Below are 27,342 nucleotides of genomic sequence, written 5' to 3'. Positions count from 1 at the left end.
TACATGTTAATAGCATGACTACGCACAATCGAGGAAAATATTTCCTTTAATAAGAATTTGTTGGTCATTAATATTTCCAATTTTAGAGAGCCAAACACATTCTCTATTCTTAATATGCAATGATTTCATTTAATACATTACAAATTTGAATACTCTACAATTTAAAATTTTAAAATTACATTTGAATTAATTGGTCATTAATATATAAAAAATTATACTTAAATAAAATATGTGGAGAGATTATTAAATGTTCATTGGAAAAAATAAAATAAAGAATTAAAGTAGAGAGGTTGTTGGAGTGTATAAAAAAATTACTCTTTAAATTTAAAGATGCTCTCTCTATTATGCAGGAGATACTATTTATAAATAGAGAGTTTTTTTAAGATGTTCTTAAAAAGTTAAATTAGAGGGTGTCTTAAAGCTCAATTTTAAGTTTGACTTTCTAAAATAGAGAGTATTTTGTGTTTAATGAGTCTTTTGAAAATACTCTTACAGTACTATATATATGGAAAATGAACTATTTCAACAGTGTATCGAATAACATTGTATTAGAATAAAATAATTCACCAATAGAGATGGATTTAGAGTGAATTTGACTAATTAACAAAAGAAAACATAAATTTACTTTTAAGTAAGTTATTAAGTTTTACGAAGATAATTATTAAGCTAAGTTAAAAACAATTAGGTAAAAGTTCAATTTAGAAAGAAGTAATTTTTATTTCAAAGTAAGAAAAGTAAGTTATCCAAAAATGTTGATAAATAAAAAGTAGCTTTATTTTTTAAAAATTAACTTTTTACTTAAAAGTAAGTTACGTATAAAGATTAAAAAAATTAATTAAAAGTAAAGTTAGTTTTTAAGCTTATTTTTAAAAATAAATAATATTTTTACTTAAAAGTAAAGAGGAAAGTAATTTACCAAAATTTTGTAGATAAAAAAAAAAATTATTTTATTTAAATGTACTTCTGAAAAAAACAACTTTTCTTTACATAAAAGTAAAAGAAGAGCAAGTTAGCCAAATGATTTGTTGATGAAAATTAGTTGAAAGTTATAAATTATTTTTTTGAACTTAAGAAATGGTTATAAATTTTTAATCTAGGAAAAAAAAAAAAAAGAACAAGGGTAAATATATTAAATGAATTAGTGCCATTAATGTCAATTTTCCAAGACAATATATCTTAGATCAAGGCCCTATATAATAAATGAAAGGGGAAATTTCATAAGTATGAATTTAAGTATCACACATTTCAAAATTAAGAAAATAAGTTTCAAACTTCAAAAATCAAATTTTTATCAAAATTTATTTATGATTTAATTAGTTAATTAATTATTTTATTACTTATATATATTTAGGTCACAGATCTATACAATTTGATTACAAATTAACAATTTAATTAATTACTTATTATTTTTTGATCACAATAAAAAATTTTATGTCACAAATTTTTCAATGATCACAATTCAAAAATTTTGTAGGTAACAGTTTGTTCATCGGTCACAAATCAAAAACATAATTTGGTACGGATTAATTTTTAATCACAACTTATCACAATATTGGTCACAACTTATTTTTCAATTACAAATTAAAATTTTTACAGATCAAATATTATTTTTCAGTCACGAATCAAAAATTTTATAGGCCACAGATTAATTTTTCGGTCACAACTTAATAAATTATAAGTCACAAACAATTTTTAGGTCATGTATTATTTATTTATCATAAAATTTTTATTGATCAGAATTCATTTATCAGTCACAAATTTTCAAAATAATTAGTCACAATTAATTTTACAATCACTAACTCAATAAATTATGAGTTACAATTACATTTTTTAGGTCAAATATTATTCATTTTTAGGTCACTAATTAATTAGTCACAGATTAATTTTTCGGTCACAACTTAATAAATTATAAGTCACAAACAATTTTTAGGTCATGTATTATTTATTTATCATAAAATTTTTATTGATCAGAATTCATTTATCAGTCACAAATTTTCAAAATAATTAGTCACAATTAATTTTACAATCACTAACTCAATAAATTATGAGTTACAATTACATTTTTTAGGTCAAATATTATTCATTTTTAGGTCACTAATTAATTAGTCACAGATTAATTTTTAGTCACAATTTATCAAATTATTAGTCGCAACTTATTTCTCGGTCACAAATCGAAAATTTTATAGATCACAAAAATACTTTTCAATCACGAATCTAAAAATTTTATAGGCCACAACTCATGAATTATTCATCGGCTACAGATTCAAAACTTTTATTGGTCACAATTCATTTATTCATTGGCCACAACTACCACCATGATCGCCACAACCACCGTCACAATCAACTCACAGTCACAATTTTCAGGTCACGGGTCCAATTACTTGTCACAAAATCTATTGAACCGTCATGACCACCACAACCACAACGAAAACCATCACTACAACTGCACCGCACCCACGGCCACACAACCACACCAGAAAAATCCCAAATCTGACACCGGACTGTACCACCACCGCCCATACCAACCACCACTGCCATCACCTCGGCTCAATCACAAAACAACCACTGACCACATAGTACCCACCGTCGCAACACACACATGTTTTTTCTCTATCGCCGACCATCACACAAAACAGAAAACCTTTCTCGCTGCCATACGACCTCCCGTTATAGCCGTTGCTGCAGATCTCAGCCAGATCGCTGCTGCTGTAGGTCACCGCCAGATCCCGTCGTTCACGGCTAGATCACTGCCAAACCCGACACTAAAAGCCCTCGTCACAGATTTTGTCGCCGCTGCAATGGAGAAGTTCGCAACAGCGTCGGTCGATGACATGCAACAGAGCAAACCACAACTATCGATCGGTGAAGCTGGAACGAAGCAACTCCTCTATCGTTGATCCGATCAGATGCTAGAGAGCGAGACGTGAGAGAGAGAATTGGGTTTTGGGTGCAGGGGAGGGGAATGAAATAAGTAGGGTTTGAAATTATTATTTATTTTATAGATTAATTAATTTTTTAATTTGTTCATTAATTAATAAAAGATCTGATTTATGACATTGCAAAGTTCAAATATGATTTTGGAACCCTAGATTTTAACTCTAGGGTTCCTGTAATTTCCACTAAATGAAAACGGATTACATAAAAAAAAAAAAAAATAATAATAATAATCATAATGACATGACATGAGCGTTACTATCATTCTCTCTAGAATTTGCTATTTCTATTTTTTTTCTCTCTAACAAAACAAATACAGGAATTTTCCTTAAAAACAATTTTATATGTCTCAGCCCACCACCTCGTCCAACCCAAGTAAGCGCTCCTCCCCTTATTCCTCCTCCACCTCCACCACCACCACCACCGGCGACGACGGAGCCTCAATTTCGCCGCGAATGAAGAAGGCCAAGTCGCAAGCGCTAGCTTATTCGCTCGACAACAAGAACGGCCAACAGAGTGTACCTCATGTTCACTTCGATCCTTCAGCTAATTCTTCCATGATCGATGAGGATTCTAATGATGTCGTTTTGGATGCCTCAGCTTCGTCGAATTCTTTCGGCAGAGTAGTTGGTGGTGGTGGAGGAGTCACCGCGAATTTGGCAAGGAAAAAGGCAACGCCTCCTCAGCCTGCCAAAAAGCTCGTCATTAAACTCGTTAAAGGTTTGAATTTGTAATAATTTTTTTTTAATTTTTGTTGGAAGATTGAGCATTTTTATTGCAAATGTATAAAGTTGCTTGCTGGTGTGGGCAGAATATAATAGGGTTTTGAGTATTTGATTGGTTAATTTGGAAGCAAAATTTGAAGTTGTTATGGCCGTAATTGAGCGCTATATTAGACTAAATTTTATGTGTTCTATTGGGTGATTTTAATATGGGGATCGGAAGTTTTTATAGGATATCAGGATCTGTATTTTTTTTTTTTTCAATTTTCTAAAAATATAGGCTTTTCACTTCCGATTAGATGAATAATGCACTGTTAAATCTGGTCTTTTCAGCTGAAATTCAGTCTTTATTTGTATTGGTTTTTTTATTTGATCTCATTTTTGGATGAATAACTTTTAAGGAAACTTAGAAATGTCTAGTCTAGTTTTGAATCTTGATACATATAATTTTTTTTGGTTTATTTTGATGTTTACTTTATAAATCTTTTTAAAAGCCATGGTTTTTTCAAGAGTGGATTTTGACTAGTATGTCCCAAGACAGTTGAACAGGATGATAATATGCAACCACATTTAACTTATTATTGCTGCTGTATTTGCCACTTGGTGAACATTAGTGCTAAAGCCAAGAGTTTAGCAGTATACGTGTCCTACATGAATCAGAGCTTGAACTTTTGAATTATTTTTTGAGGCCTCATCGTAATCAGTTTATTCAATTTTATTTGATGCTGCACTGATGAATGGTCTGTGAATCTTCACTTTAAGATTAACTGAAAACTTAAACAATTATGTATAGGCAATCTCTGGATAGAGTTCTGGCAAGCATCTTAGCTGAAGACCATGCATTTTGAGTTGCAATTTTCTATACTGCAGCTAAACAAAATTTCCTTACTTGTTGAAGTTGGTATATATAGCCTGATGAAAGGCCTCCCTCTCTCTATTTCTTGAAATTAGTTCAAAAAATCGAAAGAAAGAAAAAAGCTAGAGACGTGTATTTATGAGTCACACTGCAACAAGTTCTTTTCCTCTTGGAAATTTTTGAAATGGATGTTGTGTCTTCGGAATACAACATTAAGCCCATGCTTGAGCCCCATTTTTTTGAGAAAAAGGGACTTTGTAATAGCATTTTTTGGAGAATGCGTGGTTAAAAAGTAGTGGAAATTTTGGCGTTGAACATGAGTTTTGGTGAAAATGGGGCTCGAACAAGGCCTAACAGTGTTCACAATGCTAAAAATTTGGACCTTGGATAACTCATGGTTCATTAAAGTAAAGCTTTCAAGCCCTTGTTTGAGCCCCATTTTAAGGGAAAGAATGCATTTTTAAATTGTGATTGATGGAGAATGTATGGTTAAAAATTAAAGAAAAGTTTTATATTTGCGCGTAATATTATTTTATTGAAGAATATGTAGTTGAAAATGAGTTTTGAAAAAATGAATATTTGGAAGAATGGGGCTCAAACAAGGGCTTAACAAGAGGATGGAGAAAAGGAAATGAAGGCAAATAAGAGCTTTATGAATATATTGAATAATCTAAAAATATTTAGCACGCACATTTCAATTGCTGTGAATTTGTGCCGTAGAAAATGCAAGTTTGGTCCTTCTGCATGATATATTCTAGGTAGAGAAGTTTTTAGCTCAAATTGAGCACAAACTTCATGATTCAAGAAGGAGATCATGCTGTAGAAATACTTCAATTTTGTTGGCTTACTCTGTGTGGCATTGGATGCATTGAAGTGAAACAAAAAGGAGAAAAGCAATTAAGATAATGTCCATACATTTACAGTTACCAGTAATTGCAAAATATGAAACAGTGAACAATAAAATTAATTTTTGAACTGATACAATTATCCTCTGGGAATATATAGGTTGAAGCCGTATTAGTACCATATTGCATGTTTATTTTCCAATGACCAATTCCAATATTTGTCTGTAGCCAAGCCTATGCTGCCAACTGATTTTGAAGAAAATACATGGGCAACACTTAAGTCAGCTATTATTGCCATATTCTTAAAACAACCAGATCCATGTGACTTGGAGAAGCTCTATCAGGTTAGTTAACTATTTCATTTTCTTTCCCCTACTGCATCTCTTATGCATTATTTGACCTACCTTACAATCTTTAGGCGGTTAATGACCTCTGCCTGCACAAGATGGGTGGTAGTCTCTACCGTCGGATTGAAAAGGAGTGTGAATCATACATATCTGCTGCACTACAATCTTTGGTAGGCCAAAGTCAAGATCTGGTTGTTTTCTTATCACTTGTTCAGAAGTGCTGGCAGGACTTTTGTGATCAGATGTTGATGATTCGTGGTATAGCATTATATCTAGATCGAACATATGTAAAACAAACCCCGAACGTGCGATCATTGTGGGACATGGGTTTGCAGCTTTTCCGCAAACATCTTTCTCTAGCTTCGGAAGTGGAGCACAAAACTGTATTTGGTCTTCTGAAAATGATTGAGAGAGAGAGGTGATTTACTAATCCTGGATGACATGACAATAATTTACGCACAAAATTTGTTGATAGCAGCTAGATTAATGAAGACGTGTCTATCACTGGACAGATAAGATTTAGTAACTCAGCGGTCAACATGTCTCTAGTTATCTTTTACCTTACCTTTTTAAAGCATTACACAAAAATTTGCTTCTGTAATAGCATTTTTGGTGATTTTTGGATTAATCCGGTGGCATAATTGGGAATGCAGTAAAGCTTAGTTGGTGATTGCATTTTCAATTTTTCTTTTGATAACTATGACATTTCGTTGAATAGTGTCAGAGCTAGGATGACCACATAGAGGAAACCTTGTAAACCACCTGCATTCCCTAGAAATTTACACTTAGAAAACCAAAATATCCTGTATTCGACTAAAAAAGTTTCCTTCTAAATTCGTAATACTAACTGTCTTTATGATAGCCTAAGCTTTCTCTCTTCCAATGCCTCCTTTCCTCTATCCTTTCTCTTTTTCCAGTCATAGTTATCGGAGAATTCCAGTCTTTGTTGTTCGTGTTCTTGTTTGAATCCAGATTCTGAATTTATTTAATTTTTTACTGTGGCTCCCATCTCCCAGCAAATTGTGACACTGGTAACAATCTTCAAGATTGAACTTCCCAAAACACTTGTACTATCCCCAGCCATGCGTAACTTGCCTTTGGTGACTGCTTAATCCACCCCTTATCCATATCAGCAGGAACTAGCACCTTCTTTCGGATCAAAGGAAGACAATGGCACGCTTTAAGTTTGTGGTTTACTCTATTTGTCTTACCTTCATATTTTTCATTCTCCTGTCTCTTTGTTCTTCTTTTCCCTACAGGTTAGGTGAAGCAGTTGATAGAACTCTTCTTAACCATCTTTTGAAGATGTTCACTTCATTGGGAATATACCCAGACAGCTTTGAGAAGCCTTTCCTTGAAAGTACATCTGAATTTTATGCTGCTGAAGGTGTCAGATACATACAACAGTCGGATGTTCCGGGTTACTTGAAACACGTGGAGGTGCATCTTTGTTCTCCTTTTTACTTCCCTTGTATTTATGTGAAGATCTTGATTTTCCATACAGTATTAACCTTCAATTTTTTGTGTTCAATCATTTTTCCTTGGAAGTGAATGGTAGATGTAGGTTCAGTTGTTATTACCTATTTGGTATACTTGACTACCTATGTTCTTGCAGATAAGGTTGCAAGAAGAACATGATAGATGCTTACACTACTTGGACGCTAGTACAAAAAAACCATTAATAGCAACTGCCGAAAAGCAACTTCTTGAACATCATAAATCTGCTATTCTTGATAAGGTGCCTATTAGAGGATGACTCTACAATTCCTTAAGCTGGTTTCCCTTTCTAATCTTTTCTTTACCTATACAAAGTGATTTTACTCCTGAACCCTGTCCAGGGTTTTGTTATGTTGATGGATGGGAATTGTATAGATGATCTTCAGAGAATGTACACCCTTTACTCCAGGATCAATGCCCTCGAATTGTTTAGGCAGGCCCTTAGTCAGTACATCCGAAAAACAGGGCAGGGCATGGTCATGGATGAAGAAAAAGACAAAGATATGGTATCTAGCTTATTGGAATTTAAAGCATCTCTTGATAGGACATGGGAAGAAGGCTTTTTCAAGAATGAAGCATTTAGCAATACCATCAAGGATGCATTTGAGCATCTTATTAATCTTCGTCAGGTACATTTCTCTCATTACTTGATTGTCTTAAATTTTCTGCTTTTAACATAGTAGAAATTTCTGTCTTTGAAGTTAGATAAGTATGATTGTCCCCTTTGTAAAAGCATGTTCTAATGTAGCTCTGTGTGTCTTCTTTGTTGAAACTTCATTTCCTTCTGGAAAATTTAAATCTCTAGAGTATGTCTTCCCTGAGGTCAAAGCATAAAAGGTCTGTGAATATCTTTTTATTGAGTTTTATCTTATAATAGGAGACTTAGAACAAAAATATAAGAACAGATGAAATCAGAAATCTTATATTATATCAATGTTCGTGATCGCCATTTAATGGATTTTGATTAGGAAGGGGACATTTAGGTTTGCCTCATAATTTTCAGGATTCTAATGCTTTGACATTGTCTTTTCCATTTTCGTTTGTGGATGTGAATAAATATATTTTTGAGTGGTAGCGTTGCTATGTGGACAAACAAGCCATATGATAGCATACTACCAAAAAGGTGATATTGGTTTTGGCAGATCCTAATTTACACGAGTCAATATGGAATCATGAGAGTCAGAAAGAACCGTGTTTGTGCAAAATGCGTTCACAGTTAATTTATAAGTTGAATATAGTTATAGTTTACAGCCTGCATGTAGGTAGTATATCATAATTAAAATTGTTTAGCATACATATTTAAGAAGTGATGCTTGTTTTCTCATGTTAGGTGATATTGGTGTTTCATAATCTTTCTAGGACACCCTCTGTTTCTCGATGAACTATTGTCAGATGGCTGGAAGAAGGCATAATTAGATTTCCTGCATCCTTAGCTGTCCACTCTCAAATTACGTTATTTATACTCACAAACAGAACAGTTACCAATCCTATATTTGATTACTTGCTTTCTCCCGATGAGAGTGAGGTAGAGAGATTGAAAGGAAGCAGGTCTTGGATAGTTACATCCACTTGGCTGCTTCTGATATCTGTTTGTTCAGAGTTTAGTGTGAAAGGGCCACACTTTTCAGTATCAGGATCATCTACTCATTCATGTGTCAGGGAATGAATATATTGCTCCCTACTTGATCATCCTATTCGTTCTTATACTTGATCACGTGAATTTTCTTCATTTTCCTGAAAGCAATTAAAAGTGCACTATGAGCATGTTTGGCTAAGCTTGAAAAACTTACAAGTTTAATTAAATTTGGTCAACTTTCTGAGCCTGTATGTTTTGACCAAAGTTAAATTAAGTTACTTTTGACCAACTGTCAATATAAGTAACTATTTTTACTTAGAATAAGAAAATTTTAAATATATGCATTACAAAAAATGCTTGGAAACAAAATTTACTAAATAATAGGTCTGACCTACTTGTAAGCTTATCAGGACATGCTCAATAATCAAGACTAGAATCTGAAAATTTCTTTTAAACACAGTCTCCCTTCTCTTTTCCTTTTCTGGGGATGGTTGGAAGAAGATGCTTTAAAGGGGCATAATGATTAGGAATTATTGATTGGATATCGTGGGCAATAAAATGTTACCTCGTGATTCTAATGCCAATGCAAACCTGAATTATTCTGTTATTCCATGTCAGCAAAATAAATTTTGTGTCATTCTTATGCTGTCCATTTGATCTTGATGACTATAACTTACAGCACATTATTGTGTTCTGTATTAGAACCGACCTGCTGAGCTTATTGCAAAGTTTGTGGATGAGAAGCTTCGTGCGGGAAACAAAGGCACATCTGAGGAGGAACTCGAGGGTATACTCGATAAAGTCCTGGTTTTGTTCAGGTTTATACAGGTAACGTGGATGAATTTATACTTAAGTTGATATATGGGGGAAATTTGGTATAGCAGTAGCCCAAGCCCTGGTGCTAATATTATGCTATTTCTCTCTCCAACAAATAATTCTTGGAATTGTGCTTTTTCAAAACTCGTGTAGGGTAAGGATGTATTTGAAGCGTTCTATAAGAAAGATCTTGCAAAAAGGCTCCTGTTGGGGAAAAGCGCCTCTATTGATGCAGAGAAGTCCATGATTACTAAGGTAAGGGCCTTTTGCCTTTTCCAAGTCTCTCTCTATGAAAAAGTTTGCATCTATTCTCACCTAACAAAATTCTCATGGGTATTGCAGTTGAAAACTGAGTGTGGCAGCCAATTTACAAGTAAACTTGAAGGCATGTTCAAGGTGTGTATCATTTGTTCTGGCTGAGCGTGTGACTTATGTAATTTGTTTTTGTATTTAGTTGTATACTCTGCCAATAAATGTCCCTATTGCTTCAAATTACACCAAGCTTTAGGTGTACCCCTTACTGTCATGAAATTATATCTAATGACTATTACGGTGATTTACCGTACTCTTTAATTGTAGGAGGCTTCTTTGTCATGAGATTTGATTGTTTTACTTGACTCCAGCTTTTTCTATAATAAATGGATAGGGCCCCCTATGGCTTCAATTAATTATGTGAAAGAAAAAGCAGCCAGCTTCTGTTTTAAAATTTGAATAATTTCCCGATCTAGTTAGACATTAAAAATAGATTAGTGCCTAATATGGCAAGGACTTCTCCCCCCATGGGTTTGGCAGCTTTGGCTCGGATTGGTATCATAAAGGGTAATGGCTCGGCTATCCCACTTGGCCAAACCAGAATAAATAGATTAGATATAAATGAGCCTTTTTAAGTATAACCCGATCGGGAGTACAATGTTTCACTTGCAGCAGGCTTTTCATTCTGTATATCATTATGCTAGTAGGATTGTGTAATCATTCGCTTAATGATGTTGGAAAACAAATTACTTCAGGACATTGAATTGTCAAAAGAGATTAATGAATCATTCAAGCAATCATCCCAAGCTCGGACAAAACTACCATCAGGAATCGAGATGAGTGTCCATGTCTTAACGACTGGGTGGGTGGCCATCTTTCATTACTTTGTATTGCTTTCAAGCTTAGATATTTTACCTCTCATCACAGGAGTTCTCTGAGGAATAAAATGTGTGTATGATTAATTGGATGCAGATACTGGCCAACATCTCCACCAATGGATGTTCGGCTGCCACACGAACTCAATGTATATCAGGTTTGGCACCAACTGGAGTTCGTGGCAGTTAGGTTTGGCACAGTGCATATCGTTGCATACGCTAACTTTTATGTTGTTTCCGTATCTCTGTGCAGGATATTTTCAAGGAGTTTTATTTAAGCAAACACAGCGGGAGGCGATTAATGTGGCACAATTCTTTGGGTCATTGTGTGCTGAAAGCAGAATTTCCAAAAGGTAGAAAGGAGCTGGCTGTTTCTCTATTTCAGGTTGGTTTCTGTTAATTTCGTATGCATTGTTGGTTATAGCTTTCTCCATTTAAACTTATTAAAGCTTGTCACAAGTCTAAATGTTATTACACGTTAGTGATTCTGTCTGTCCATTCGTTGCCCCAGACGATTGTGTTGATGCTATTTAACAATGCACAAAACCTTAGCTTACAAGATATTAAGGAATCTACTGGCATTGAGGATAAAGAGCTGAGGAGGACTCTGCAATCCCTTGCATGCGGAAAAGTCCGCGTTCTTCAGAAAGTAAGTTATCACTACCTGACAGATTATTTCCTTCTTCAGTTCCAGAATATTCTGTTAAAAAGATTTAATTGCTGCAGATTCCCAAGGGGAGAGATGTGGAGGATGATGACTCCTTTGTGTTCAATGATCAATTCACTGCTCCTCTCTATCGTATAAAGGTATGTTGTTCAAATGAAGCAGTGAAATCAAGACGGGAAAGGAATAACTAGAATCACTGTTTTGCTAGGTTTTCTTGGTTCTTTGAAGCTAACATTTTCTCGATATGAGCAGGTAAACGCCATTCAGATGAAGGAAACCGTTGAGGAGAATGCTAGCACTACTGAGAGGGTATTTCAAGACCGGCAATACCAGGTTTAATTCCACTCCATCTTTTGAAAATCTAAGATCCTCTGTTTTTGCAATTGAATTTATTTTCTGCCCCAACTATTTGTGCAGGTTGATGCTGCTATTGTTCGGATTATGAAGACAAGGAAAGTATTGAGCCACACACTCTTGATAACTGAACTCTTTCAGCAGGTAGTAGAATTTCTTGTCCCCTCAGTGTCTTGGGTGTCTGGCTAGAATGTTTGAATCTTTGCACGGTGCTGGTCTACTTGCATGCAATCTAGTTCATCTAGTAATGGCATGTGACTGTGTTTGGGCCCACAAGATAAATATGAAATCATGGCCATCAATAGTTGTTTGCACATTGAAATGAAAGCACTCAGAGAAATGTTTGGCTAATCTTAAAATCTTAACTTTTTAGTAAAGAAGCTTCAAAACAAGTGATTTTAATATGTGAACTTTTACTGAAGTAATTTTGATAGTCCTTTTAAAGTTACTTCTGAAACAAGATATGTTTTCTTCTCAAAAGGAAGAATAAAAGCTTACATATCCGAACATTGTTGGGAAACAGAAAGGTAGGTAAAAGTAACTTTTACGGTTTTACCCTTTTTTTCTTCACTTTAGCCAAACATGCTCAACTGTTTCGTGACCAAAAGAAAAAGAATTGCAATTTATTTAAACGGGTGTCTCATGCGTTATCACAGCTCAAGTTCCCCATAAAACCAGCCGACTTGAAGAAAAGGATTGAGAGCCTAATAGACAGGGAGTACCTGGAGCGTGACAAGAATAACCCTCAAGTATACAACTACCTTGCATGAAAATACAGGTTTCCTGGTAAATGACTTGGGGAGTTTTTGTCCTATCGACCCAATCCCACGTTTCACTGTGTATAGAAACTTATGGCCATTGTTTTTTTGTTGTAATGTATACTGGCTGTAAAGCATATTTTGTTATTATGATTTCAAATACAGTTTGTACTCTAAAGCATGAGATAAGTTCCAGTTTTAACCATCAGCTACTATGTTGTTTTTGTTTATTCGTGTACCCTTTGGTCATTCGTTGAGAAGCGATATTTTAATAAAGGCATCAAACGCTGATTCAAAGAACCCCACAGATAACTAATTGTTGAAGAATAATCCTACACGTACATCATTTTTTGTACATCAAGCTTGTCATTACCATTGTTGTCAAGCAATGACTGGGTTCAATTTATTTATTTATTTTTTTTTTGTTGTTGTTTTTGTTGTTTTTTTTTCCAAATGGTGTATTGTCACGTAATGGAGCGTAAAATTTAATGTACACCATGATGTGATTGATGGTTGAAACTTAAATATACCAAATTGGAGGTGAAAGACGATAACGGGAGTTTTCAAGGGTCTCATATTTCACGACCACATGGTTATAATCATTTCTAAATTAAATTTTGAAAGAAGAAAACAAAATATATGTCAAAATTATTGATTCCTAAAGCTTACATGGCAGGTGGCTGGAGGTGAAAGACGATAACGGGAGTTTTCAAGGGTCCCATTTTTCACGACCACAGGATTATAATCATTTCTAAATTAAATTTTGAAAGGAAAAAACAGAATATAAGTCAAAATTATTGATTCCTCAAGCTTATATGGCAGGTGACTGATGGTGAAAATGTCATCGTCAATTTCTTGTCTTCTTTTATAAATAACTATTGATTCCAAGATACTCGAAACATATTAATGATAGATAACATATACAAAAACTAGGCTCAATTTAGGAAAAAGTCTCCCTAATGCTTGTACCAAATCGAACTACCTACTTATATTATTGATGATGTGAAAAAATTCATGGACTAACATTAACATTTGATGACCCAAGTAATTTTCTTAAAAATTTTAACTACAAACTATTTAACTCAACACCAAGCACCAAGGAACAGAAATGGTGTCCCGTTACTGGAATTCAGTATACAAGGTGATCTGGTATTGAAAAAATCATATTACATAAAAACCATGTAATAAATACAAGTACAACGTCAAGGAATACAACTTAGGTTTCAGAAACCAGGTAACGAGTACAATGTTTGCAACAAAAAATCTTCCAACGTCTTATCATCTCTCTAATATATTGACATTCTCATATAAATACTATCGTAGCAGCAGAAACAAGCACACTACAGAATCCCAAATAAACCGAGGAGTTTTAAGCAAACAGAACCTGAGCACGTGACGGCATCAAGTCGGAGAGGGTATCGGGTGCCGCAATTACTTCCCATTGAACAGAGAAGTGAGACTTTCTTTCTGAAGTGCGTCTAGGGAACATTCTTGTTATATGGCCCACAGCAATGTGTAGGTTCTGACCGACAACATAGATCGTGCTATCACAGCTGTTAACACAGAAAGGCTTGCATATCTGCTCAGGTAGAGGAGGTCCGTCGACAGCATCCCAAGAATCAGTCTTCATGTCATAGACTTTCAATTTTGTCCTCTCGTGCTCGGAGACCACGAACAAATGCCCCAAAATCACGACGCTCGAACCTGTCCAGCCTTCTCGTAGCCCAGTAGCCATATTCTCCCAGTTATCAGTTACTGGGTCATAGACCTGACCCCTAGGTACAACATAGAAGGGCCAAAACCACCCTTCTGTCATGAGAAGCTTCCCGTTAAGAACTGCAGTATCATATGACGCCATGTTAGTTCCCATGTTTGCAACAGGGCTCCATGTACCTTTATTAGGATCCAGGACTTCAGCCGAGTTAAGCTCAAACAGTTCCGAGCTGTTCCCTCCAGCCACATATATCATTCCATCGATCACCCCACTAGCGAAAAATGACCTTGCTGCGCTCATCTGTTTCATCACTGTCCAACGGTTTGTATACATTTCATATTTCAATACTAAATCAAGGGAGCCATCCACATCAGATTCTACACCACCACAAACAAAGAGAACACCCTCATGGGGTATGGAAACAAACCCGAATCCATGTGGACAGACCTTATCTTTACAAGGCATAGCAGGGATTGTGTGCCAAGAGAACTGAGTGAGGTCAAGAACTTTCCATTCAATTTTTCCAGTGCATTTTTGGAAGGAAAAAACAAATAGCCAAGGATCATGAAACCCGAGCTCCTTTCTCCGGGTAAAAAACTGTCCTTTGCTACCAAACAAGGAATACCAACGTTTACAGACAAGCCTGAAGACTGAATGGTTGTTGACTGGTAGCCTGAGTAGGCACTGGAGGGCGACATCATCAGGAAGTCCAGGAATTAAAGGCTCTCCCCTAAGAAATAGTTTCAATTCTAAAAAAGGATCTAGCAAAGAGGAATTTGTTGCAGCTACCCTAAATTTTGGGGATAATGTCATTTGGGAATCCCCAAGCTTGTGCACTGGAGCTTGGGTTGATGAAACTCGCACTCTTTGCATCTTTTTCGTCTAGAATAAAAACACAATATCAGTTACAACACTAATTTATATTTTAAATCCAATTTATTAAATTGGTTTCATAAGGTTTTGTATATAGTTGATTAATTATATAGCAATTCACTTAAAGCCCATCTCAAATCATCTATTCTCTCAAATTCCCCAATTACAAAATCCATTATCTCAAATTCTTATCCTCTATATTCGTATAATTTCTGAACTACAAATCACAAATCCACATCTGAAGTCACTAAAGAAAAACCTCATATGCATAAAAAACACAACTTTTTAATTCTTCATCTCTCTTGAATTACTGATGTTACTTTTTATCTCCATTTCAGCCTCTAAAGCAAAATCTTTAAGAATTCAAAAGTTTTTAAATCCCTGAAAGTAAAGCACATAATAACGAAAAAAAATTAAGAATCAATTAGAAACAGTTAAATTTCTTCTTCATTTCAATTTTCATAATAATAATTTAAAATACTCAAGAACCGTAAAAACCCAGTCTACATAATCATGCAAACATATATTGGTTGCAGTCCATACACATCAAGAACCACCGCAACTAGTATAAAAATTCAGAAAGAAAAAAGAAAGGAATTTTCTTTGGGTAAGTAAATAAGAAAAATGAACTTACAGAGCAGGTAAATCGTTTGATGCTAATTTGGAATTCAGTAAATTATGCGCATGACATTTATTGACCAAGAAGGACTATTTACTTTTTTCCCCCAATTTTACTTCTTTCTTGAGTAAGTTGGAAGCAAGGATAATACTTTCATTTGCTCAGAAAATTAATGGTTGTCAATTTGTATTGTGTAGCAAAACTGGCTTCAAACTCACGCGGGAATCAGGTGGGACGCGCCAACTACGTGCGTGGTGGGACGCTTCTAAACAAATGATTATCATTTATCCTTTGGATCGCGCTAGGCGTACAGAGTGATTGCTACAGGGGTTTTACAGGAGAAAAAAATAAAACGAAGAATAAATAAGGAATCTTTCACTCTTTCTTTCGTCCTTCTCCTCAAGACCCCAACAATCTTCAATTTCAAAACCTACCTCTCCAAAATCTTCTCTTCACTTTAGAACCCCAACCGAACATCGGTACATTAATCTCCACCTCCGGCAGCCCCCGAACAGCCGTCCTCATTAGGTTGTGTTTCCTCAAATGAGTGCGTCTTCGAGTGCATCTTCGAAGCCGATGTTGAAAATCGTCGATTAAGCCGATTTCGCCACCATCGTAGTTCATAAAGATAAAGGTAAATTCGGCCTCCTTCGTCACAGGCTGCAGGCATTTGCAATCCCCAAACATTCGCCCATTCCTTGAAAAGCATCGAACAGGCCGACACTTCCCTCAACTGCCTCTGTCGCTAAATGAGCTTAGTAACCCAAGCAATAAAACCACCATCATCTAATCCCAGTCAGGTAGTAGTTTAACTTCATGTTCATGTTCTCATTTTCGTGGTTCTTCTGGAAAATGAAATATATCGTTGTGCAGCCCTGCATCTACTTGTTTATGACTTTGAAGAAGGTTGGCCCAATTCCTATTTCACAGTAGTATATGCTTTGTAAATTATACATTATTTATGTAATTAAGATTCCCCATTTCACAATAGTTAGTTTGTGAACATGAAAATCGATTGATTTTATGTGGTTGATTTTCATACTAGAATGTCAGGGAAGAATTCAGGTGTATGCCATAGTTGTAGAGGCAAGGGACACCTCTTTGTTGAATGCCCAATCAAAGTACGATGTCCGTTGTGTAAGCATGGATATCAGAAATGCTTTGAAGTGGAGAAGGAGACTTGTAATAAAGGTAGATTATTCAAGTTTTGTAGTGAAAAATGTGAATTTTGGGATTGGTATGAAGAAGGTCAAGCACGAGGTAAATGTAGTAGCATTAGTGCTACCTCAACTAAGCCTGCGGTGCTAGAAGCAGTTGAAGATATGACCCACACGTTCCAATCTCAAGTGAGGCTAAATGATGAGAAGGAGCTCCATATTTCGGTGAACGTGACAATTCGTAAGGAAAAATGTGGTGCGACTGGGAATGCAAAAGGAAAAGGGCTTGCTTGATTGGCGTTGAGTTATGTTTGTCTACTGCGAAGAAACAGTAGGAGGGAACTTTATATTTGCTATGTGATAATAGCTCACAACTATGTATCGTGTTTTGCGGTTTGTAACGTTTGTGAACTAATGAACTTGAATGTTAAGTTCTTCAATGAGTTGAAGTTGCACAAGTAGTTTTTTGTTTTGAACCAATACTCCTGGATTTGCTAAGTATTCTCTTCCATTCAAAGCAGTAATTGGTAATTGATTTTCGTATTTGTTAACTGCTGTCTTCAGGTTAAATAAAGCATTGTTCTGCCTCTCTTTCATATGTATGATGGAGGTTAAAACCACATTGATAATGCTAGAATGTATACTTACCAAGTGATGATTTGATCACGAGTCAAATTTTTGACATTTTGTGAAAAGAACGATAATTGATGATAGACAAAATGAAGTAATGAACCCAGAATTTCAGAAATCGAAAAAAAAAAATCAATCATCTCGAACCCTCCACATAAATATAAAGCTGAATGTGAGTGCATGTGCATTGTGAGATAAGAGGGAGAGAGATTAATGGAACTAAAATTGCATTGAACACAAATAAGCAATGTATATACATCATTTTGCAAGCAAATTTTACAAGTTTAATTGAATCAAAATTCCTACAAATTCTATGTACACACAATGATCAACTGTTTTTTCAATCTGATTTTATAGATTTCACCTTTGGTGACTCGTCCTTCTTGGGTAGGACTCTCACTCTAAATGCCCACACTGCTATCAAAGTTGCCTCCATAGGAGCAATGTAGTATACAATAAAATTAGTGATTCCATAACACAGTTTGCTAAATTGAAAAACTGGAAATGTTACTGCTTGTTTATCTTTATGAGGAAAAATGACAATATCACGTGAAATCTTTTGAAAATCCTATCAAATTTCAACAAAAGGAAAGATGATTTTTCGTAAAATAAAATTTATAGCATCTCACTTCAACAAAAGCCCTCTCACTTGTAACCTGTTCATCAACACCATTGTAAAGTTTGTGATGTACAAATTTTGAATAAAGATTCATAGCCCTAGATCAAAACATAAATCACTTATCCGATTCCAGTAAAACTTGCCTATTTCTGCTCTTCTTTAAATTCCAATGGCTAGATGATATATAGCTCCGAGTGCAAGAAACATCTGCATCACTACTCATACTTAACAGGAAGTGATTCAAAGGGCAAAGCAGGCTCATGTTCTGCATTTGCTTAGAAAGTGCTGGAGACAGATTTTATTAGCTGGGGCCTGTTTATGGAATTCAATTTCATGTCCATAAACATTAGAAGCTGCTTCAACAACGTCTCCACCTTAACCAGCAAGTGAATTCAACATCTGGCATGGAGACACCGAACTAGGCAAGCATTTTTGAACAAAAAGGGCATCCACAAACTTCATGCTTTCATGCAGAAGAAAGGCCAAGTCGGATTGAACAAACAATGGGATCCACCAAAACATGGCCTGTCACAAATTGGGAAACTTTTCTAAATTTCTTATCAAATTAACAAATTTCTTTATGGCAATTCAAAGGTGGAAACTTAACCTTTTCATAAGCCCCTGCCACCATCTTCTGGTAAATCTGGATAGTAGTACGACATTCCATGATCTTCCATATATAACGAACATTAATACAACACAACAAAATAAAAAGATAACGAATTGTAACAATTTCGACAATTATTTACCTCATGAATTAGTACTACTATCATGCGGCGATGGAGACATAAAGTTGGAAAGCGGATATTCTTGGATGAATATAAGATTTTCGGCATCACCCTACATATAATCATAATATAAATATAACATAAACATCCATCATAACGGAAAATTGAAAATACTAACCAACAACATTTGTGAATATGAGAATGTGGGCGGTACGGAATAGCTAAGTTGTGATGGTTCTTCAAGTTGGGATGGTACCACCGGGATGTTAGTATGCGTTACCTCGATGTGTTTTCCTTGCTTGAAGTCGAACTTCCCTGCATTTATATCAAACATACATGAGAATTTGAAATTGGACTCCATTTCAATGGCGAGGTTAACAAACAAAAGTACCTTTATTTTCTTCAACCTCGACTCCAATGGGCCTTTCGCATGAAGCTTTTTTGGTGCACCCTTTCTTTTCACCAATATAGGATCCCTTGCATTATCGCAATCAATGGGCTGAGAATCCGTGCACTGAGAGGATAAGTTAAAAGCAGTCAGCGACCCAACATTACTTTCGCTACTCAACTTGCTAAGCGCAAGCTCTCTATATTGACATTTTATCCAGTTCATTATTACACGTGACCGCCCTCATCATCTGCAGTGAGATCTGCCACCTGCGAAAAAGCTTGACACATTTTGTCGTATCTCAACTGTGTCGGAGTACTAACCAAGCCATCGTGGTTCACTACCACTCTTGTGTGTGGTCTACTAGTATCTCTTCTCCACCTTCGTAGTATATATCTCTCGGGTATTGATCTCACGTCGTTACGGATTAAGACTGTGATTGCATGCCTGCATATTTATCCCTCAAAACTCAAACAAATGGCAGCTGCAAATTATTTCACAACTATCCCTCCGAAAAGAGACGAAGAACTTTTTTCTTCTTCTTTTGGTGGTCATAAAACACGTCCTCTAGAACTTCGTACCTTATCCCTGAGCTCCCATCTGAAGCAGCTATGAGATCGCAATATATCTTCCCTGTGAACTCATCTTGCACTTCTCGAAACTTCGAAATTGTGTACACCAACTGAAATTGCTTTTCCATTTCATAATTTGTTGCACATGGTACCATCTGCGAGTATGACTTGAAATCTGCATAGTACTCCTTCTCAACCTTGCTTCTCAGTGCTCGTTCATATTGTTCAACAAACTGCTTAAGCGAGGTCTTCAAACGTACATATCCATTGAAGATGGCATTCATACTTTCACTTCGCTGAGTCGTGGACATATCAGCCCAGAAAGTGTTTTTCAAAAAAACATGGAACCCAAAGACTTCTTTATTATAAAGTCCAGCCAACCAATCATTTTCATGCAAACTCGTATAAGTCAACCATCAATGTCCAACCTTCTTCAAATTCTTCATCAGTCTGTGAATCATACACCAATCTATGTATAGCCGAAAATATGTTTTCCTTATCAACATGATACCCAAACTTCTCCGACAATTTCTTCAAAATGTGCCATAAACACCGTCTATGTTTGGTGGTCGGAAAAATAATTTTAATTGCATTTTGCATAGCCCTGTCTTGGTCTGTAATAAATTCCATGGGGGACTTGACCCTACATGCACTCAAGCTATGTATTGAATAACCAAAAAATGTATATTTGTCCTCGTTTGATAATAGACCACAACCCAGCAGTGTTGATTGACCGTGATAGTTAACTCCAACAAAAGGAGCGAAAGACATGTCGTATTTATTGGTAAGGTAGGTGGTGTCAAAGGTGACAACATCACCGAAGTCCTTGCATGCTTGCATGCATCTATTATCAGCCCAAAATACGTTCTTCAGTCGCGACTCATCATCTAAATCGATACTGAAGTAAAATTCGGGACATCGTGCTTGCATTTTCGAAAAGTAAGATTGTATTGTGGCTGTATCACCCTCTCCGAGTCGTAATTGTCTCACTTGCTCAATATAATTTCGACAATTCTTTTTCACACAAGGCAAATTCTCATATCCATCAGCTTCAACGACTGCGCAATTGAAACTTTTATGCAGCAGAATCTCGACCATATCATTAACTTCAAGCTTTCTTTTCATATGTGCTGGCAATTTTCGATTGCAACAGTAAAACCTGGACTTTGAAGGGCTTGTTGTATGATTTTGCTAGAGGTGGACTGTGTTGATCCTCCAAGTTCCATTATCATCCGAAGAAGCAGAGATTCTAGCTTTACAATCCGTCTGAATTGTTGGTTGAGGCTTCAATGAACCAACAACATTAGTGCTTCTTCGACCTTCACGACTACATGTAAAGGTCACATATCTTAGAACTCCATCCTCTCCTCTTTTCGAATTCCTCTTCCGAACTGGAAAACCTATGTCATATGCATATCTTTTATAGAACTCAAACATTGCTTTTTCATCTGTGAATTGCATACCCACCTCAGGCACAATCGAGCCCTCATCTCCTAACCCTTCTTCTTCCACTATATTAGTATTTTGAACAACATTCTCATTTTCAGAGTCAGCAACAAAATTACTATGCACGTCTTCCATAATAGACCACATGCGATGAAATAATTGGTAACGTTATTTTAGATAAGTCAATTACACTACCATAGACACATCAAAAATAAATTCATGTTTCTATATATATATTAACAAACTACACAAATTTGCTCTGTAATGACAGATTCAGAGCAAAACAATCACAACATTTAATCATATTACCCATACTACACGACAACATTGATAATACCTTCATATGAAAATGGGAAAATAACAAACACATGGATAGAGATTACTGCAGCCAAAGAAAGAGGTTGGGCCTTGCACATTTCAGCATAATAAAAGCAATTCAATTGGTTATTATTCTTCACGTTACACTTGGTTTCTAAGTTGAAAACATCAATCACTTAGACTTAGTAATCTCATTTTGTGATTAGTTTCTTCGTCTACCTTCTAGCTTTAGGATTTATAATATTCAAGGTGTTTTTTCTACGTGAGCCATGAGTATTGAAAATGGGCAAAGAAGCCATTAGTATTTGTAATAAAGATTGAGCTTACTGCACTAACCAACTAGTCGCATCTTGGATATTCCGGCAACGTTCGCATTTGGACACTTCTTTTATTCTACGACATGGGTGCAAGATAGCTGGTCGATTGACGCTGGAGGTGGAGAAGATGGCTGGTCGGGCAACGGTAGGTGGAGAAGATGGTTGGTTGAGCAGGCTGGCCGGATTTCAAGCTTCGACGAAAGAAAGGGGATACTGAGCTTGCGTTTTGCCGGATTTCACGCTTGACGAACAGGGATACTTAGCTTGCTATTTTGGGGGTGATTGTAACCAAAAAACAAAATGAGATTTGATTTTCAATTGGCGGTAAGCCAACATGATTTTCATTATACGAGTTCTCATTAATAATGGGGTTGAGAGCTTGTGAAGAGCCTTCGTTGGAGCCCCAGATTGTGACTAATGATAGATTGGTAAAGAAACATTTTAAAAAGTGTAAGAAAGGCATAATGGTGTACAATTTGAAGGAAGCTATTGAAAGTCGCAAAGTGCGTAAGGAAGACAAGTACAAGATTGGGCTTGTATGTATTTTGGAAATTGTAATATTGCCCAAGGAAAACTACACATACATAAATTTAGAACACTTGATCTAGAGGCGATAATTAGTTATTTTTGGGGGGGGGGGGGGGGAACTAAGGTGGAGCGCAACTCATTTCCCTCCACTGTCGGTTGTTTCTTATTTGTTTATTGACCGCACATGTGAGTCATTTTTTAAAAATCACCTGTAAAAGCCCTGACAAAACATTCTGTACGCAAGGCTTTATCCTTATGTTTTCTAAAAGACAGAAATATTATTAATTAATATAGAAATTGCTTACAGTGGCGTAAATAAATCACCTCTAATCTGGACTCTATGATGAGTCTGATATATAGCTCTTGTTTGTGTCTCATTTTGAGGAAAAACATATATTTTAAAATAATATACTTTTTAAAAATTTGTGGTTAAAAATAAGAATTTTTTATTAAAGATATTAATTATTTTATTGAAAAATATGTTATTGAAAATAAATTTTTTGATAAAATGAGACTCAAAAAAAGACATAATATTGTCAGAGTCGGATGAATATAAGGCTAGATGTAGACTGTTACCCTAATATTAACAGTAGAGTTTTTTGAATCATTGTCAATTTTGCAATATATATGTGTGTGTATTTTAATTTGATGATCTAGATTTCATCATTCAATAATATAATTAAAACATTAACTTTAATATTAATAAGAAAAAATTGTTGGGAATAAAATTATAATTGTCATATTAAACAGAGAAAACAAAAGGATATTTTAAATTATTGATGAAATATTTAATAAAAAAGAGAATCTCTTTATCGGTCATTAATGATCAAAGTACTATTAGTGATTGTTGATGATATAAATGACACATTGTTGTAGTATTAGTTAAGGTCCTTCAGGATGTGCTCTATGGTCACTGATGATATTGTTATCTATAATTCTGCACGAGTCAACGACTGCTATTATTTTTCATCAAATAGAATATATAATTCTATTGACGTTCATTTTTTTACATTTATGGTTATACTATGTAATTCATTTTTATTTTTTTTTCATTTATGGTTGTACTTTAAAAAGGCAACCTAAAGATTTTGCGTAAATCCCCATGTTGTTTGAACCATCTTCCAATATAGTCTTTCTCTATTCTTAATAGACAAAATTTTCCATAATCGAAATCTATTTAAAGAATAAAAGATACTTTTCAAAATCTATAAGAAAAAAGACGATATCATATTTTGAGCTTATTGAAAAGTCTCGACTAGAGATATCAAATTGGGTAAGTCAATTCAAACTTGTCTGAACGAAGCTTAGAAGGGTACTTAGTTCGGGCCAATCCATGGACTAAGCGACTTGCAACCTATTTTTTGAGAGCTAATTATATATTTTATTCAATTAAATACATTTGGAAGTTGAAGAAAGAATTTTATATTATTAATTAGTCCTGTAGAATCTTATAAAATTGAATAATGCTATTTGCAGTCGTTCACTACAGCAGTCGCCCTATGTGGCATACACATGACATGTGGTTATTTGATGCATTAATGAATAAGAAAACTACCACATTAATGTATCAAATAATCACCTGCCATGTGTATGCACGTAGGGCGACTGCCGTAGTGAGCGACTACGAATAGCATTACTCTATAAAATTTACAATTACTGCTCAATCATTTAGATTAGACCAGTCATCCTAAAAATGACTAAATTGCCAAAAAATTCCGTGTAATTAATTCGAACATTTTTGGGTAAGAAATGACCGCCAATGTGAGTTGGGCCTTAGAGGTATGTCCGTTAATTTAGGAGAAAAAGGTTGCCCACTCAAATAAGCCCAAAATTATTTACATAAAAGCCCAAAAGTTAAGGAAGAACGGCCCAAACCATCACACTCTTGGAAATTTATTTTTTTATTATTCACTTGATGATGTGTGGATTTATAATGTTCAAGATTCATTTTACATGAATATAATTTAATTCTAGATTTCTAGAAATCCCTTAATTTAGAAAAGGAAATAAAAAGAAGAACAAATACACGTGATGGAGGCCGAGATTGTGATATAGAGGGGTCACATTTATTTGATTTTGACATGCATTATGGATACATTTTTTCAATTATACATTCTTGCACAGTACTCGATTACAAGATTTTATCTTATTTGTTTTGATGTCATTTCGAACCACCACACACCTAAAGGAAGAAATGTGTATTTATTTAAATTTCCTTTAATAACCACTCTTTGTGCCTAGATATTATTAAATTTTAAGGTTTCGTTGATTGTTTATTTAATAACCTTTCTAAATGGGATTTATCCCATCGAGCTTAAACTCTATTCATTTTGATCGCATGCCAATCTTTTTCATCTGAAGATGACAAAGCTGATCAAATGTACTCTTGTAAGTACCAACAAGTTGCAATGCTCCAGCTGCGTTTTTTGTAATAAATTTTGTAAAAAATCAATATTTTTGAAGAAAATGTGGCTAGAAATGAATTTGTAAAAAGAGTAAATTTTAAAGAATGAAGATCAAACATGGACAAAGTCTATTGATGTGTAGGAAAGCAATAACTCTTGTAAGTACCAACTTGTTTGATGGATTCTATTTCTCTGTCATTCACTTATCTGAAATTTTGAAAAGTTAAAAAATTGTACAATTTTTCCCTTTGAGGCCGACAATATTTCATGTCCCTAGGGCCTTTCAGACAATGAGTTTTCTAACCAACTTGCAGGACTAGAGCTGAAAATTAACTGCACAAGTGCACAACTTGAAAGAGTTGTGTTTCTGTCAACTATCTTAGCAATGTTACAAAAACAAACACCACACATTGTCACATCAGAGGTTGACAACATATTTCCTGCCTACTATGGGCTGGAGATTAGTTTTAATTTATCAAGAACAATTTATTAGTCTTTTCTAATAATGGATCATGTTGATAAGTATGGTGATAGCGACAACGATGAATAATTAAGAACACTTATTTCAAAAAAATTATCGTAATCCTATATATATAATGTCATATTTGGTGGGCTTTGAAAGATAAAATTATGCATAACCATAAATGGGAAAAAAGAAGAAGAAGAAGTTAAAATATTGTTTATTGTTTTTACATAATATAATTGAAAAATATTTACTAAAATATGTTTTTAGAGTATCTCTTAAAGATTCTCTATTTTTAAAGATGATATTCTATTATTTAGAAAATATCATTAAATTTAGGAAATAAAAATATTGAAGTACTCCAACGGGCTCTTTATATTTAACACTTAATTTTATTACTCTAAAAAAATATTTATTATTTTTTTGTATCTTTTATTTTAACTAACTTTTTCTAGATTATTATATTATTTTCTTATATTCAAAATTGAATTAATTTAAATGCATTTAATCATAAAGAATGAGTTTTGGAGAGCCAAATCCACTCTCTACATTAAAATATTAATTTAAAAAGTCCTTTGGAATATCATTTTAAGGGTATCTAATGTTTAAAGAGTCGATTGAAGATATTTTAGTTGCTACCAAATTGAAAAAAAATGACCCAAGTAACCTAATCTTGTAGTTTTTGTCCATATTTGCGTCTATCAATGTTCAGGGTTGAAGGTCCCTAGCTCAAGTGCACTTGAACGGGAACCATGATTAGTAATGGTAGAACTAGAAGAAGAGTAGAGGAATCAAGGTTACACGGTGGGTAGAGAGCTACGTGTGTTTTTCGATTATAGAGGCTAAGAGGTAGGGACAGTTATCCGCTCGAATCTTGCTAATAAAATGGGTGGGAGCAAGTTATTCCAATTGTTATCTTTATTCTAAACTTCTCGATTATTGTCTTCAAGTTTCAGAGATCTATGTGAGTTAGAATCTCTAAATTAAGCGCTAGTTTGGCCTCTATTATTTCACGTTATAATGAGCGGAATGATAATTTTTTGAAGAATGTGTGGTTATAAAAGAAAGAAAATTTTCTTTTTTGAATTTACGTATAATATTATTTTATTGAAAAATGTGTAGTTGATAAAAATACAGAAAAAAATATTATAATTTAATGAAAAATATGGATTCCAAACATCTTAAATAGTGTTCTTATTGACATGAATAAATTATCAATGCTTAATTAATTAATTTGATTACTTATTGCATTGAAAATCATGATTAAGTAATTATCTTGTCATATAATTAATGGATTTCCTTAATTAACGATTAGCTATCACATGTGAGATGATTAAATTGCTTATGGAAAATGCTAACAACATCAAGAAGACATAGCTGAAAATTGATTAATTTTTTTCCCCACAATATTATACTCTTTAATTGCAAACTAAGGCTTATATAAAATAGACAGTTCTATGGACGTATCTTAATGGTTTGGTGATTGATATTAATACTAATGTATTAGGCGGAGAACAAATTTAGCTCCCGTTTGGTCTCCATTTCATTACATTATATTTTTCTTTCTCCTATTTTCAACCACACAATCTTTTATAAAATAATATTACACGTAAATAAAAAAAAATCCTTCATTTTCAACCACTCATTTTTCAAAAAAAAAAAAAAACACTATACGGGACTTTATAATTAATAGCATCAAGTGCGTTATTAATTAATTACTATTATAAATTATTCTGCAACTTTTTAAATATCTTATGCAGCAAGTAATCCTATATTAAAAAAAACATGGTATAATCATACAATAAATACGAGTTAATATTATGTCGATAACTAACTTTCGAATGCATACTTAACAAATAATGAAATTTAAATAGTGGATTAGTTATTGATTAACGATTGGCAATCCCATTTATACAAGTTAATTGAATAACTTCCAGCACCAAATATGCGAAATAGTTTATAGCTTTGTTCATACAAAATACACCACCCCCACCTTTTTTTTTTCTTTGTGACGAGTATTGAGTATTGAGTTCCATCGTTGGGAATTTTACAATTAATTATGCTTT

General features: G+C 34.4%; 3 protein-coding genes across 3 annotated transcripts; 1 reads left to right on the top strand and 2 right to left on the bottom strand.

The window, feature by feature from the left end:
• The first annotated feature begins 3,278 nt into the window (after window positions 1–3,278).
• On the top strand, window positions 3,279–12,729 carry LOC111407267 (cullin-4-like). The gene is made up of 17 exons (XM_023036649.1): window positions 3,279–3,654; window positions 5,586–5,701; window positions 5,776–6,122; window positions 6,964–7,144; window positions 7,320–7,442; window positions 7,543–7,830; window positions 9,480–9,605; window positions 9,747–9,848; window positions 9,936–9,989; window positions 10,601–10,707; window positions 10,818–10,878; window positions 10,974–11,105; window positions 11,232–11,369; window positions 11,447–11,527; window positions 11,640–11,720; window positions 11,805–11,885; window positions 12,398–12,729. Exons 1-17 carry the CDS (start codon window positions 3,279–3,281, stop codon window positions 12,509–12,511), a joined length of 2,508 nt encoding a protein of 835 aa, XP_022892417.1. The 3' UTR covers window positions 12,512–12,729.
• Window positions 12,730–13,600: 871 nt separating this feature from the next.
• On the bottom strand, window positions 13,601–15,886 carry LOC111407266 (F-box/kelch-repeat protein At1g30090). Its single transcript, XM_023036648.1, has 2 exons — window positions 15,721–15,886; window positions 13,601–15,095 (listed from the first exon to the last, which is right to left on the bottom strand). Exon 2 carries the CDS (start codon window positions 15,084–15,086, stop codon window positions 13,869–13,871), a length of 1,218 nt encoding a protein of 405 aa, XP_022892416.1. The 5' UTR covers window positions 15,087–15,095; window positions 15,721–15,886; the 3' UTR covers window positions 13,601–13,868.
• A 5,104-nt stretch (window positions 15,887–20,990) lies between these two features.
• LOC111408297 (protein FAR1-RELATED SEQUENCE 5-like) lies at window positions 20,991–21,380 on the bottom strand. The gene has a single exon (XM_023038071.1). The coding sequence runs from the start codon at window positions 21,378–21,380 to the stop codon at window positions 20,991–20,993; it is 390 nt and encodes a 129-aa protein (XP_022893839.1).
• Between the last annotated feature and the right edge of the window lie 5,962 nt (window positions 21,381–27,342).

Source organism: Olea europaea, chromosome 13, assembly GCF_002742605.1.
Source record: "Olea europaea var. sylvestris chromosome 13, O_europaea_v1, whole genome shotgun sequence".
Classification (NCBI taxonomy): domain Eukaryota; kingdom Viridiplantae; phylum Streptophyta; class Magnoliopsida; order Lamiales; family Oleaceae; genus Olea; species Olea europaea.
The sequence above is the reverse complement of the archived record's forward strand: the minus strand, read 5'-3'. Positions and strand labels throughout refer to the sequence as shown.

Excerpts from the sequence above, each read along its gene's own strand:
- LOC111407267 (XM_023036649.1), top strand. The coding sequence starts at position 3,279 with ATGTCTCAGCCCACCACCTCGTCCAACCCAAGTAAGCGCTCCTCCCCT. Across the intron at positions 3,655-5,585 it reads CGTCATTAAACTCGTTAAAG|CCAAGCCTATGCTGCCAACT; the intron begins GTTTGAATTTGT and ends ATTTGTCTGTAG. Across the intron at positions 9,990-10,600 it reads AACTTGAAGGCATGTTCAAG|GACATTGAATTGTCAAAAGA; the intron begins GTGTGTATCATT and ends AAATTACTTCAG.
- LOC111407266 (XM_023036648.1), bottom strand. The coding sequence starts at position 15,086 with ATGCAAAGAGTGCGAGTTTCATCAACCCAAGCTCCAGTGCACAAGCTT.
- LOC111408297 (XM_023038071.1), bottom strand. The coding sequence starts at position 21,380 with ATGGAAGACGTGCATAGTAATTTTGTTGCTGACTCTGAAAATGAGAAT.